General features: G+C 52.4%; 5 protein-coding genes across 7 annotated transcripts; 3 read left to right on the top strand and 2 right to left on the bottom strand.

The window, feature by feature from the left end:
• The first annotated feature begins 1,221 nt into the window (after nucleotides 1-1,221).
• On the top strand, nucleotides 1,222-2,973 carry LOC128275074 (uncharacterized). Of its 3 annotated transcripts, XM_053013456.1 has the most exons (3): nucleotides 1,222-1,403; nucleotides 1,436-1,444; nucleotides 1,543-2,973. In XM_053013456.1, the coding sequence occupies exons 1-3, from the start codon at nucleotides 1,350-1,352 to the stop codon at nucleotides 2,818-2,820; spliced, it is 1,341 nt and encodes a 446-aa protein (XP_052869416.1). In that variant the 5' UTR covers nucleotides 1,222-1,349; the 3' UTR covers nucleotides 2,821-2,973. The 3 variants fall into 3 exon arrangements, with proteins under 3 accessions (XP_052869416.1, XP_052869414.1, XP_052869413.1); XM_053013454.1 differs by lacking the exon at nucleotides 1,436-1,444 and having other exon boundaries at nucleotides 1,222-1,401; nucleotides 1,532-2,973; XM_053013453.1 differs by lacking the exon at nucleotides 1,436-1,444 and having other exon boundaries at nucleotides 1,222-1,416; nucleotides 1,532-2,971.
• A 58-nt stretch (nucleotides 2,974-3,031) lies between these two features.
• LOC128275073 (eukaryotic translation initiation factor 3 subunit A) lies at nucleotides 3,032-7,314 on the bottom strand. The gene is made up of 3 exons (XM_053013452.1): nucleotides 7,139-7,314; nucleotides 3,693-7,028; nucleotides 3,032-3,623 (listed from the first exon to the last, which is right to left on the bottom strand). The coding sequence occupies exons 1-3, from the start codon at nucleotides 7,185-7,187 to the stop codon at nucleotides 3,565-3,567; spliced, it is 3,444 nt and encodes a 1,147-aa protein (XP_052869412.1). The 5' UTR covers nucleotides 7,188-7,314; the 3' UTR covers nucleotides 3,032-3,564.
• A 335-nt stretch (nucleotides 7,315-7,649) lies between these two features.
• On the top strand, nucleotides 7,650-9,082 carry LOC128270158 (AN1-type zinc finger protein 2A). The gene is made up of 2 exons (XM_053007563.1): nucleotides 7,650-8,066; nucleotides 8,152-9,082. Exons 1-2 carry the CDS (start codon nucleotides 7,969-7,971, stop codon nucleotides 8,801-8,803), a joined length of 750 nt encoding a protein of 249 aa, XP_052863523.1. The 5' UTR covers nucleotides 7,650-7,968; the 3' UTR covers nucleotides 8,804-9,082.
• Nucleotides 9,083-9,110: 28 nt separating this feature from the next.
• Nucleotides 9,111-9,885, bottom strand: LOC128270157 (vacuolar protein sorting-associated protein 29). The gene has a single exon (XM_053007561.1). The coding sequence runs from the start codon at nucleotides 9,689-9,691 to the stop codon at nucleotides 9,143-9,145; it is 549 nt and encodes a 182-aa protein (XP_052863521.1). The 5' UTR covers nucleotides 9,692-9,885; the 3' UTR covers nucleotides 9,111-9,142.
• A 350-nt stretch (nucleotides 9,886-10,235) lies between these two features.
• On the top strand, nucleotides 10,236-12,579 carry LOC128272208 (eukaryotic translation initiation factor 3 subunit D). The gene is made up of 4 exons (XM_053009971.1): nucleotides 10,236-10,432; nucleotides 10,500-10,619; nucleotides 10,697-10,844; nucleotides 10,923-12,579. Exons 1-4 carry the CDS (start codon nucleotides 10,354-10,356, stop codon nucleotides 12,343-12,345), a joined length of 1,770 nt encoding a protein of 589 aa, XP_052865931.1. The 5' UTR covers nucleotides 10,236-10,353; the 3' UTR covers nucleotides 12,346-12,579.
• Nucleotides 12,580-14,127: the final 1,548 nt, after the last annotated feature.

Here is a 14,127-nt window from a genome sequence, read left to right as displayed (position 1 = left end):
TACTAGTAAAACCGTTCCGTCAACATTAAATCGTTCATCAAATTTTAACTGTTCTCTTTCTCTGCCGCTCGATTACGATACACGGCACCAACGGAGCCATTTGTCATAACAGCCCGAATCATTCAGAAAGAAATTAAATGTAAACACACGCACGATGGAATTGTGAAACAAAAAAAATCGATTGAAAATACGCCACAACTCGCCGGGCCGGGAACGTGCGATAATTATTCTCCATCCTGGCACATTGTCATTGACATTTCATTGTGAATTCTCTCACTGCGAGGGTGTGGGAATGAATAATGCAGGTAATTGAAGAATGATGAACATGTTGGCCCGAAAATACGTATAGCGTGCGATTTAATCTTTAGTCAGACACATAAATTTTAAACGACAAAAAAAATGGCTCACATACACTCGTACAAACCGCAGAAAAGAAACATAAAAAATGTCACCCAAAACCGAGTTCCACGTTCGCTTCGGTTGGCAAAAGTTTGAAATTCACCAGGCGGTGCACTAGCACGTGTTTTGCGGTCCGTGCCCCCTGACCAGAGAGGGTGAGGAACAAATGCTACCGTTACGCTACGTAGGAAATTGATGGTTTTCCTTTGGCGTTCGTTCCCGGTGCCGGAAATGTAGCAAGTGTTCCGGCCAATGTTTGTTCGGTAATTCCTTCGTTTTCCCTGCTGTGCCCATTGTGCGGTTTTTCCCTGAAACATGCCCAACATACAAACACTAGAAAAGGGGCAACATGGCCGCGAATGGGAGAGCGGGTGTATTGGCGGTGCAAACTGCAAACCCGATTGCATCTGTCGCATCTCCTCGTGCGGTGCGGCTGAGTGTGGGAACGTCAACACACAGTTTAACGCCGCAGACAACTCTCCTCGCAGAGTAAATCCTTAAACTCGTAACCGCGACGCCCTAGGAATGAGTAATGGTGGCCAAGCACTGTCCCGACGTACAGTGCTGCAGGCCACGACGTTATTGGATTTACTGATAAGCAGCGATCCTCTCGTCTCTCTGGAGGCACTCCAAGGCACAGGTTCGGTTCGTCGAACGCAGGCATTCGTCACCGTTGCTCTCTCGAGATCGCTAGCCATTGCCGTACTTCAGCATACACCGAGACTGAACTGATAATGCTGATAACTCGCCATGGCGATCGCGAGAACAGCACCGGCCCGAAGGTTCGGTCGCGCGGGACAGTCACAAATCGACGTTCGCCGAAAGAGCATAACGAGGTCAGGAAGGCACATTCCTCACGGTGTATGCTTTTCGGTTTTTTTGGTTAACAAGTGCTCCGCACCGAAAGCATCCCATCTCCGGGTTCCGTTCCGAGAGACGATCTGTGCGTGATGGCGAAGCCGCTAATCGTCCTATTGTCGATCAATTTGATCTGCCTTATCAGCGTCCGTGCTGCTGGTACGTAGTTCGTCCGTAGTCTATCGCTGTGTCACCGCTGACGTTGGCTACTGATGGAGTTGGCGCTACTTGCGCCATGATTCCATCTCATTCCTTTCGCTATTCCTGCATCCAGCTACCTCGGAGGATGTTCCGAAGATTGACCGATGGCGACGCCAGACGGCGGGAGAAGCGCTGATGTCCGAGCAACTGTTCGCCATCATCGATCTCTACAAACAGGAAGATCCGGTCGGGCTGCCCGGAGCGACCATTCCGGACCCGATGCCCATTCCGGACATCAAGCAATCGCTTTCGATCGCCAAAATGCACATGCGCAACCTGGTGCTTCATGGTATGTCTCGCTTCCGCATCCGCCACTTCCGCACCGAGCTGAACAGTATGGCTGTTCAGGCGCAGATCGCGATCGACCAGATCACGGTGCACGGTAACTATACGATGAGTACGTTTTTCAACCGTGCCGAGGGTCCGTTCACGGTGGTGATGAGCAACGTGCTGACGAAGGCAAACGTGTCACTGTCGGTGGAACGCCAGGGCATGCTGCAGACGAAGGACATCGAGCTGGACATTGCGTTCGACGATATGGCAATGGACTTCCAGAACCTCGGCTTCATGGGAAGCATCTTTCAGAGTGTGGTTAATTCGGCGTCGAATCTCGTGTACGACACGATTAAACCGTACATGCTGCAGGAGGCCTACAAGAAGATCCGCGAGGAGGTGGACACAAACATCCAGAACGTGACGCTCGAGCGGGGCTTCATCCTGCCGAACTCGATCTCGCCGGTCGACGTCGCCATCGGCGAGCTGCGGACACTGGTGCGCAACAAGGGTTTCGATCCGTTTCTCGTACCCGACTACAACAACACGGCCGGCATCTTTGGGATGCAAACGATGCACACCTGGCTCCGGGGTGGGTCCAGCTTCTACCGCTACGGTGACATATCGGTGACGATGCAGAACAACACGGCCACCCTCGGGGTACACGTGGCCACGCAACGAATCACCGGCTCGACGCACTGGGAGGTGTCGATCGGCCGGGGGATGCTGTCGCATCCGGGTCGGGCCCAGTTTACGGTCGAGCACATACGGGTTGCGGTGCAGATCGAGCAGCCGCTAGATTTGCGCAAAAAGCTGAAACTGAAGGACATTCAGCTCGAGCTGGGCAACATACAGGTGCGGTGCGAGGGCGCGGGAACGTTCGACTACGTGGTCGAGGCGGCCGTCAACATACTACCGAATCTGCTACGCTACCAAATTATGGATGCGATCGAGAACCCGCTGCGGATGCGCATCCAGGAGAAGCTGGACTGTGTCAACACGGAGGCGATGGTGCGAAAGTATGTGCTCGAGTTTGAACAGCATGGAGTCGATTTTGACTTGCAGGACTTTGAACTTTGCCAGACTTAGCCAGCGTAGTATATATAGTACTTCGAAGATAAGACCTGAAAGTGTTTGCTGAGCGCACACACACGGTGCGTAATGCCCGGTTACGGATTTTGTGCGACCAATAAAACAATCTGTCGGTACAACTGTCGCTGTGCGTTTCAGTCAATATGGTTCGACTACCGTTAAATTCTTCCTACGCACACAGAGTAAATTTCAGCCAGTTCGATGTGCTCGGATCAATGCCAAACGATACGTTTATTTCGTGTCATCTACGTGCTATCAATTTTTCCATTTAGATCAACAGATTTGAGTAGAATATTCATAAACAGCTATCTGGTTTACATTTTCATAATTGTATTTCAAAGAGTTTCTGACAAGTTATTACTTAAGCATATACGGAACCTTCCACGGAAGTTGTCCGCGGCCGGAAGGGAAGAAGTATCCTTGCAAAACTCAACTTCACACCGCTGCAACATCTGTGAAAGGGTTTGACGAGTAGAGGTAAAACCCGTCCGCCGACAAACATCCATCGAGCAAGACGATAGCGGCAGATCGATCGATCGAGCGACAGAGTGAGAAGAAAATGAGGGTAGTATAGAAAAATAAACCAAATCCGTTTCCCAACAGGCCGACCCCCGCAGTGGGGAAGGGCTTGAATGAAATAAAGTTTAAAAAGTTTATGCGCTTGTTTCTGCGGGTATGTGTAGATAGCTAAACGTTTAACACTATTGTAGTCAAAGCAGATAGAGAAGAGCGAGTCGCGCTCTAGCGGTGCTTCACATCCTGCCAGCCATCCTCATCCGGACCAGTGTTGCGCGGTGGAACTGAAGAGAAACAAAAGAATTACGATTGCATTAGCACTCCGAAAGGGTGACTCGTTCAATTTTCCGTACCATTTTCCTGTGCACGTTGTTGTTGCTCACGCGGCGGGCGTTCTTCGCGAGGTTTGGCAGGCTGTTCCTGTGTGTTCCGCGGTGCTCCAGCCGATCGCCAGTTTCCTTCTGGTCGTGGTGCGGCCCCGCCACCGTCTTCACGAGCCGCACCGCGACGATTTTCGTCACGGTTTTCGGCCGGTCCACGGCGCCATACATTTTCACCTCCCGTCGGACGCGGGGCACGCTCGTCACGGCGCTCATCACGACGATCCTCCCGCCGATCGTCACGACGCTGAAAACCACCTCCCGGCGGTCTCTCATCGCGTCTCGGAGCACCACCACCAGGCGGCGCAGCACGACGGTCGCGATCGTCCGTAGTAGCGGGAGCACGACGAATGGGACCACGTTCTTCGCGCTCGCGATCCTCACCAGGAGCTCCTCGACGAATCGGTCCACGGTCCTCCCCTCCACGACGCACTTCTCCGCCCGGGCCTGCACCACGACGGGGTCCGTCACGAGCCGCGTCTTTGCCAGCTTCCTTATCATCCTCCGGTGCCCGACGCCACTTGTCAACGGGTGCTGCTCCTTCGCCGGCGCGTGGTGCCTCATCGCGGCCACGAGCCCCACCAGCATCGCGGCGTGGTTGCCATACCTCCTTCTTCGCCGGCTGCTCTTCGCTTGCCGCCGGAGCACGGCTGCGCCAATCGCTATCGGGTTTCGCGTCTCCCGTCGCCGGTCCACGACCTCGCTCACGGCGCGAATCGCGCTCGCGTCGATCCGCCTCCTTCAAACGGTCGCGCTCCTCTGCCAGTTTGCGCTCGATTTCCTCCTCCTTGGCGCGTTGCTTCTCCGCGATCACCCGTTGCTTCTCGTTCTCGATGCGCCGTTCCTCGGCACGCCGTTCCCGCTCGACGCGTTCCTCTTCCTCTTTCTTCTTGCGCAGTTCCTCCTCGATGCGCTTACGTTCTTCCTCCTTCTCCTTGAGCCACTTCTGGCGCCGTTCCTCGCGACGCTTGATGACGCGTTCGGCCAGTCGCTTCTTGCGCTCTTCATCCATCGCCACGTTGAACTGCTTCAACTTCTCTGCGAACTGGTTGCCGCGTTCGCTCTTAAGCTGCTGCCAGTAGACGTCCCGATCGGGCAGCATGCGCTTCAACCGCTCCTGGCAAGCCTCGGCCGTTTTACGTTCGGCCACCGCTGTCTCGATGCGAGCCGCCTCCTGTTTCTCCCAAAACTCCTTGTCCTGCACCGAGCGCTCCTGAAGATACTTCTCGAACAACGGGATCTCCTCGATCCGCTTGGCGCGCTCGAAGTAGTCGATCTTCTTCTCCTGCGTCTTCAGGCTCGTATCGTGCGCCTTGCGCTCCTTCACCCGCTCCTCGGCCTCGCGGGCCGCTATCTCCTCCGCGTTCATCTTACGGATCTCCTCTTCGTCCATCTTCTTCAGCATCTTCTGTCCGCTGGCCGTCTGCTTGATCTGATCGATTTTGTCCTTAATGTTGCGCTCCTTGATCATCTGCAGCTCGTTCTCGTGCCGCTTCCGTTCGCGCTCCTCATTCTCCGCCTCCAGGCGCCGCTGCTCGGCCAGCTTGTGCATGCGTGCCTGCTCTTCCTGCAGCCGCAGCACCTCTTCCTCACGCTCCAAGTTCACCCGCTCGATGTACTCCTTGCGGTCCTCGATCTTCTTCTGCCGCTGCAGGATGCGCTGGTGCTCCTTGTCCATGTTCTCCTCGTACTGCTGCACCATCTGCGTGCGCAGCCGTTCGCGATCGGCCTTCTTACGGTTCGGATTAATGGTCGCGATCGCCCGATGCAGCACCACCGACATGTTGACGAGCTGCGAACGAATCTGCTCCGATGGCATCGACTGCAGCGTCGGCCCGTCCGGATGATCTTCGCGTTGGCTCTCGGACAGATCCGTCCCGAAGTGCACGCACCCGTTGCGATGGTCAATGGTGATCTGCATGTCATTGTGGCGCACGCAATCGACCAGAATGCGCTCGAGGTAGTGGTAGTCGGCAAACTTGGCCAACTCCAGCAGCCGCGAGAACTCGATCGTCTGATAGACCTGCGAAATCTGACGCACCAGCCGCACCAGCGTGACATCCTTCAGCGCCTGTACGTACTGCACGTACGGGGACTTTTCGTCCGCCTCGATGTCGTCGACTATGCGTTGCACGTGATTGCACAGGTTGAGTGGATCAAACTCGACCTCCAGCAGCTGATAGAAGTGACGGAACTGCGGCGATGCCAGTTGCAGCACGTTCAGACGCATCAACTCTTTCAGCAGCAGTGCACGCGACGGTGACTGCTGCAAGCCGAGCAGAAACGCCAAGCGCTGCGCCTTCTCCATCGGACTCTTGTCCGTCTCGATGAACCGATCGAACTCGGGGTGTGCCGATGGAAGCGGAATGGCCAGCGTGGCAATCAGCACGTGCGTCGTCATGCGCTGGATTTCATCGGCTGTCACGTTCTTCTTCATGTCACGCGAAAGCTGGAACAGCTTCAGCAGCGCAGCCGCATGGAACAGCTGGTTGCCGGCCTTCCAGAACACCATCGCCAGCTTCTGGTAGTACAGGGCCATCGTCTTGGGCAACGGTGTCTTCTTGGACAGCGCCATCAGACCGTGAATGTCTTCGATGGCCTTGTACGCCTCGAGCCACAGCTCCATCTGGATGGCCGAATCTAGCTGGTGCAGACGTGTCTCCAGGTTCAACTGCTGCGTTTCCGGCTTCGAGATGCTGACGTTGGCCGTCTGCGACGAGACCTTGCAAATGTCTTCCAGATGCTTGCGCAGCTTCTCGCACAGTTTGCGGAACTCCATCTTGCGGTTGTACTTCAGGCAAAATTGGAACGCCATCCGGGCGATGTCGTGGTACAGGGTCTCGCAGTGCGAGTTCACCTTCAACAGTTCCAAGCACTGGCAGTAGCTCTCCCACAGGAACTTGACCCACGGCAGCAAAATCGTACGATCCGAACGATCCTGCGCGTCCTCACCGCACACCGCACTCATCAGGATCGATTCGGGTGTCGCCAGGTTGTCCAAATCGTCGATCTCGAGGATCGCCTGCGATGACTGCTGCTGCGCCTGCTCCGTGCGCTCCTCGGCCATCTTCAGATAGCCCCGGATGACGTTTTCCAGCGAGCCCACGTTCACGAGTTGGAACATGTTCCGGTACTGGAACAGGCCTTCCTTCGCGATGTGCGACTTCTTCAGCTCGACGCAAAGATCCAAGTACTTGAACATAATCGGCTCGATGATCGACTCCGACCAGTTGTAGTTCCATTTTTTCGCTCGAAACACCTCCTGCAGCGTATCGAGCGCTCGTGCCTTCTTGCCGACATCGATGAACTCTGGCCACGGACGAAAGAAATGCAAACAAAACGGGAGGCATTAAAACGTGGACCCCCCTATTGACGTGTCGTCCATGTTGGATTTTTACACCCGAGCACCGCCTACTTACCGTTCGCTCTTTTCAGAGCATTTTCCGGACGCTGCACGTAGCGAGACATTCTTACATTCGTTTTGTACGGATTCCGGTATGCTTGCACTCGTCGTATGCTCCTGGGAGCGCGGGGACAGCTTTAACAAGCCTTTTTTACGGCGAAAGTTACAGACCGTACGGCCACACCGTGTAAATCGCGTTTTTTGACAAATCGCGAAAGGCCGAAGCGGCCGGTGACGTTACGGAACAAAATGGCCTACTTTGACAGCTGTCGTTGGCGCAGCGGATCGAATTTTATCGTTTTGACCGTCGGCGTTATTATTCACAATAAATTAAATTTAATCATTAATTTAATGGAACTGAAAACAACTGGAACTGTGTACAGTGTTTCTTTCTTTTTTTCAATTCGGTTTGTTGCAGCAATCGAAATAAAAGATTATTTGCTCCACACCACACTGTAAGCAAAACGAACGAACGTCAAACGTCAAGAACCAAATTGTGCACCGTAATTTCGCAGCAATGGCCAAACGCGACTAGCTAAACTCCATTGCATCAGAAAGCGCCAAAATCGTCGTAAGAATTCAGCGGAAGGGAGAACGTTGTCGCGCAAATTGATTCGTCATTCCATATCTCGAATGTACGCGAAACGTCCACAAATAAGGAACTTTGGTGCTCGTCCGTATAAAAACATTCACCACCAGCTGTCGGAACTGGTTATTCGATCCGGGACCTTGTGCGAGGCAAGGCTTTGAAAGTAGAAGTGACTCATCGTGGACAAAGAAGACCGAGCGTTTGGTCTACAGGAGTGATAAGCGGAACCCGGAAATTCGAAGATACAAGGTTGAGCGATGGAGCTTCCGCACTTGGGCAAACACTGCTCGGAGCAGTACTGCCACAAGCTGGACTTTCTGCCGATGAAGTGTGATGCCTGTGACGCGATATTCTGGTGAGTTTACCTTCTAATCCGGACCAGCATCTGGTTCCTTTGCGACAATGTCGATAAAGTGTTGCCGTTTTTCTCTTTCCTGCAGTTCCGATCACTTCAGCTACAAAGATCATGCTTGTCCGTCCGCCTACAAGAAGGACGTCCAGGTGCCGATCTGTCCGTTGTGCGGGGAACCGGTGCCTACCCCGCGGGACGTGTCGCCCGACGTTACGGTTGGAGCTCACATCGATCAGCAGTGCCGCTCGGAACGGAAGAAAATCTACACCAATCGCTGCTCGTACGCGACGTGCAAGAAAAAGGAATTGATTCCGGTCAACTGTACCGTGTGTCGGCTGAACTACTGCCTAAAACATCGTCACACAACCGACCATGATTGCCAGGGGCCCGCCGCCGGGCAACGGAATCTTGTAGCGACGGCGGCCATTCAGCGACAAACGACTAAAGCTCCCACTGCGGGAAAACCCGTTGTGACAAGTCGACAGACAGGTCCCGGAGCGGGTTTCGCAGAGGTTACCAGTACGACCAGCACCAATCATTTAGCCATTGTTCAGGGTAGCATGTCCGAAGATGAGGCCCTGGCACGTGCAATAGCTTTATCGATGCAGCAAGAAGAAGACGAAGCCCAACAAAGGCGGACACGTGAAGAAAGAAACCCTGTCAGTGCACCGAGACGGATCGCTGTCGGCAACGGAAGCTCGTCCTCGGGCGCTGCCAAAGATCGTTGCAATCTCTCGTGAGGGACTCCGAGCACTCGATTTCCAGTCGGGATCATTCCATTATTGCTACGACAATCGGATGAGCAACGGAGGTTGAAAAATGGTCGTCGGACGCCCGAGCCGAACTCTATCTTGTCGGAAAATATGCTTTGTTTTTTAGCGACCGTTTTTGGCACATCAAGAAGAGCACCACTGCTTTAGTACGCTACGATATAAGAGCACACTGGCTGCGCCACCAAATGATTGTTAGGTTCTCTGGGCCCGCGGAAACGAAAACTGGAATACATCACCCATATTTATGCTTGTTTTAAACTTGCCATTCTGTTTTTATTTGATTAATTGATTACCCCTTCGTTCGGTCTAGTTCTTCTTGTATTCGATCCGCTCCACTTTCACGTCATCGCCAACCAGTTGGTACACGTACGTTACAACCGTCGTGCTCTGGATGTCCATCAGCACGAATGAAGGAATGACGGCCGTGTCCAGAGGATTATACGAGCCCGTCGCCGAGCCCGGGTTGATGTAGAACTTGTTCGCGTGCTCGTACGCTTCGAACTTGTGCGTATGGCCCGATATTAGTATGTCCACGTCCAGCTGCCGCTGAATTAGCGCGAGCGCCTCCGGGTCACCCCACGGTACCACCTGGTGACCGTGCGACAGCCCGATTCGGAACTGGCCCACCGTTACGACCTTCTGCTCCGGATAGTTCGTGTTTTCATCGAAATCCCCACGAACAATGTGCACATCGTTGGCGAGCGTTTTAAGGTAGTCGTACGATTCTTTACTGCACAGATTGCCCGTGCACAGGATGTGGTGTATGCGGCCCGGCACGAGCAGCTTCTTGAATTTGGCCGGAACACTGCTGCACCGATGCGGAATGTGTAAATCGCCGAGCACTAGCACCAGCATGTTTACATTAGGCGCGGCGGATCCAGGAACGCAATGGACGGGATTGAAATTTGCAGATTCGCTCCCAGTGGCACTAGCACAAGTCGATATTAAGGGCCGAACCGTGGCGGCAGGAAACTGGTGGGCGTGCAATAAGCCGATAACAAATTACAACAGAGAACTTTTTGCAAGTGGGTGATAATATGTTTTGTGAGGAGAGGTTCTGAGATTCTCGTTCTCACTTTGCTTTTCTCCTGTTGTCCCTCTCTGCCTGCTTATCAAAACTGTCGAACAAGCTGTCAAAAAACTTATCGTGTTTATTGACATAAAGATCAGCAGAGGAGCATTTTGTGAGCGCTTTTTTAGGTCTACTTATTCTATTTGTGTTTCTAATATTTGCTAAACAAGCCCCTATTTTCAGTAACAGAAAAAAAGGATTTTTATTGAAAACCAAAAACAAACATTATCGTTTCGCACAGTGCATACCTGCCTTCCAGTACTGCCAACAGCGCGGTGCTAGGCGGTGCCGGGTTTGACAGCTGTCTTTTCGTCCTCATCAAGCAGCCACGTTCGGCAAAATCGTCGTCGTTTTCACGGTTTTGTATCCTCAGATTTGTGGCTGTTGATCAATAAAAAGCTAAACAATAGTTATCGGCTGGCCCATTCGGGTGCGCGTGTGAATTATGAGCGAAACCATTAGCTGTACGCCGGAGATTGCGACGTTCGAAGCGCCGCAACTCCAGTGCAACGAAGATGGCTGGGGTAGGTAGCAGACGGTGGCAGAAAACACACGAATGGTAGCTAATTGGTATAGTGCCGTACTCTACAGGTCCTTGTGAACTGCCTGATGCCTTCAAGGACATTCCGTACCAACCGTTTAGCAAGAGCGACCGTCTCGGCAAGATAAGCGATTGGACGGGCACCGCGCAGACGGACAAGAAGTTTTCGAGTGAGTAACCCTAACCTAACATTGTGAGGGAAAGTGTCTTACTCTTCATTTCATTGGAACCCGGTTTTTCATTGCAGACAAGTACGTTTCGCAATTCGGTGGAGGCAGCCAATATGCGTACTTCCACGAGGAGGATGAAACGACATTCCATCTGGTGGACAGTGCGAGAATTCAGAAACCGCCCCACCAGCGCGGTCGCTTCCGTGGCAATATGCGAAACAATCGGTAAGCTATCGTCGGTTTCGACTGGGATGTCGATTGAAAGGGAAGCCCGTTACTCACGCTTCTTGCTTACTTTTTTAGGTCGGGACGTGGACGTGGCGCTAGGGGTGGTGTGCAGGTCGGAGGCATGACGACGCTGTCGAAAAGTGCGTCGAAGTTGCGTGATCAGCGTCGTGGAACAACGCGCAAGTGGGGAATGCGTGGTCCGCCGCCGAAGATCCGTGACGCGTCGGTTACCGTTCGTCCGGACTGGGTGACAATCGAGGAGATGGATTTCCCGCGGTTGACCAAACTGTCGCTACCGAGCGTGAAGGAGGGCGAGGACATTATGACTTGTGGTACGCTAGAGTACTATGACAAGTCTTACGATCGCGTGAATGTGAAGACTGAGCGGCCGCTGCAGAGTGTGGACCGTATTTTCCACACCGTCACGACAACCGACGATCCGATCATCCGGCAGCTGTCGAAGTCGCACGGCAACGTGTACGCTACCGACGCGATCCTCGCGACGATCATGTGCTGCACGCGCTCAAACTACTCGTGGGACATTGTGATCGAGAAGATCGGCGATAAGTTGTTCATGGATAAGCGCGACAACACCGAGTTTGATCTGCTGACGGTGAATGAGACGGCCAGCGAACCGCCGCAGGAGGACGGTAGCTCGCTGAATTCGCCCCGGAACCTGGCGATCGAGGCGACATTCATCAACCACAACTTTAGCCAGCAGGTGCTGAAGAGTGGTGAGAAGGAACCGAAGTATAAGTTTGAGCACCCGAATCCCTTCATCGGAGATGACGAGGACGGTGAGATAGCGAGTGTTGCGTATCGGTACCGAAAGTGGGACTTAAACAATGGCATCACGCTGGTGGCCCGATGCGAGCACGACGGCGTGCTGAAAGTGCCGCACGGCGACACGCAATTCCTTACGATCAAGGCGCTCAACGAGTGGGATTCGAAAATTGCGAACGCCGTCGAGTGGCGCCAGAAGCTGGACACGCAGCGGGGTGCCATTCTGGCGAACGAGCTGCGCAACAACTCGTGCAAGCTTGCCAAGTGGACGATCCAGGCCTTGTTGGCCGGCTCCGATCAGCTGAAGTTCGGATACGTCTCCCGTGCGCACGTGCGCGACTCGTCGAAGCACGTCATTCTTGGTACGCAGCAATTCAAGCCGCACGAGTTCTCAAACCAGATTAATTTGAGTATGGACAATGCGTGGGGCATCCTGCGATGCATCATCGACATTTGCATGAAGCAGAAGGACGGCAAATATCTGATCATGAAGGATCCGAACAAACCGATGGTGCGGCTGTACGACATCCCAGACAACACGTTTGAGTCGGACGGCGAGGAGGAAGAGGGTGACGATGGTGAACCGTTCCAACCGATGTACGGCTATGTGCCCGCACCTGCAAACGCTCCCCCATCTGAAGTAGCCAGCGCTCCAACTGCAACCACCAACAGCACCGCCTCCATGGCCGTTAAGAATGAGAAAAGCGACGCTTAGCAGATAACTGATACGCCGTCCTCTCTATCAACGCAGTGCGTGGATTAATTTTTTCATTCGAATTGAGCTACATTGGTGGAACAACCCAAGAGAAATCACGTCAAGGGTCACATCGTATTCAAGCATCTTAGACATAGGAAGCAATAGTGTCACGGTAGCGTTGCTAACGTATCAAATTTAATAACAATAATAATGGAAATAAAAGAAAAACTCTCCCTGCCAGAACACCCATGCTGGGAGCACACAACCCGTTAAGATTTCGCTTCCTAACTTGCGAAAGAATTACGAAAAAACAAATTTCTTAGTATGACGTGCTGATAGAGATTTAGTTTTCCCATTGTGCTTTTCTACGACTGTTGATCTCCAGTGTTTTAAAAAGTGTCCAAGGATCCAACATCTTGCTGTCATTGCAACAGTGACAGCAGCTGTCACAATGTTCCGATCGGTGTTGTTTACGATCGCGGCTCACGTACGATCGGGCAACACAAACTTTTATGACTTTTGATTGTAGGTGCTGGGAAAGGCGTTGATCTGAATATCGTTTAACAGTTGATGTTGTTTTTTTCCGAGGTGCAAGTAAGTGGAGATCTTCAATACAAAGGTTTCTCGTGGATTGTCATTAATGGAGAATCTTAACCAACATTTTGTGTGCATTTGTGAGAAAGTTGAAAAAATGTAAATCAGTGAATCTACTGTTTGTAGAGCGTGCATGGTTTTGAACGTTTTCATAAACAACGATCTTGTTTGTTGTCCAGTACAGTACGCTACGAGAGAGCTGGCCATCCTCGGTGGGGTCTCGGGATATTTATTACCATCTTTTAATCATATGCGAGTATGACGGTGTGGCGCGGAATCCAAAAACCGCCTGAAGACACGCCTAGGGCGTTGAAAGTTTTTAGAGCTTCAAAAGAAGGCCGGGAGAAGGACAACATTTCACCCGAAGTTAGCTGAAAGCCGCGAAGTAATCTATCAGCAAGGACTGCTTGAGGCCACAGATGGACAGTTGCACGTTCGGTGTGGTTTCGTTCCGGTAAGTGGACGATGGATTGACGCAAAAAACTCATGCGTAGCGTAGTAGCGGAACGATTGTTTAATTTGTACTTGCGTTTGTATATTTGTTCGCAGTTTCAAAAGCTTCCGGAAGATCACGCCAAACCATCGTTTGAGACTTTTAAAGGAGTGATTGTTTCTCGTACAATATGGTAAGTCCTTCGAACGTGCGCATGTGTAGATTGAAAGCAAAGAAAGATGTCGGAGCAGTCTCACAATGCTTGGGTTGGGTTTGGAGACGGTATATGGTTGCCAACGGGGATCAGTTCGATGGAGCAGTATGGCCAAAGCATCGTAAATCCAGACCCCGAAAATCAGGACACCACAATGCAGCTAACACCACTAGAACAGTACAACGGAGTCATTCAACAGCAGCAGCCGTTCGGCAAAGCGGAAAATAACAGCACAGCATCGTGCACATTTGACAATGAGCAAGAAATGGTTCCCTACGAAATTACCAACATTGACCAGAATGCGACCACCGCTGGGTCCGCGCCTAACGACTACTGTGCAACGACGATCCCGGCGAACGAGCCTCTTGCCGAAATGCCTACAAGTCAGATGAACCTGGGCGACAAAGATGTATTAATTACCTCCAAGGCAAATATGCTGAACGAAGTGTCTACCATCCAGCATGAACACCCTGGCGGACAAAGCGCAGGTCTTACCTCCAATACAATGCTGATGGCCGAATGTCCGAATAAGTTAGATGAAACGCCTGCCATCGAGGAA

The sequence above is a fragment of the Anopheles cruzii genome, chromosome 3, assembly GCF_943734635.1.
Source record: "Anopheles cruzii chromosome 3, idAnoCruzAS_RS32_06, whole genome shotgun sequence".
Taxonomy (NCBI): Eukaryota; Metazoa; Arthropoda; class Insecta; order Diptera; family Culicidae; genus Anopheles; species Anopheles cruzii.
Note: the sequence above shows the minus strand (reverse complement) of the source record. Positions and strands in the feature narration are given on the sequence as shown.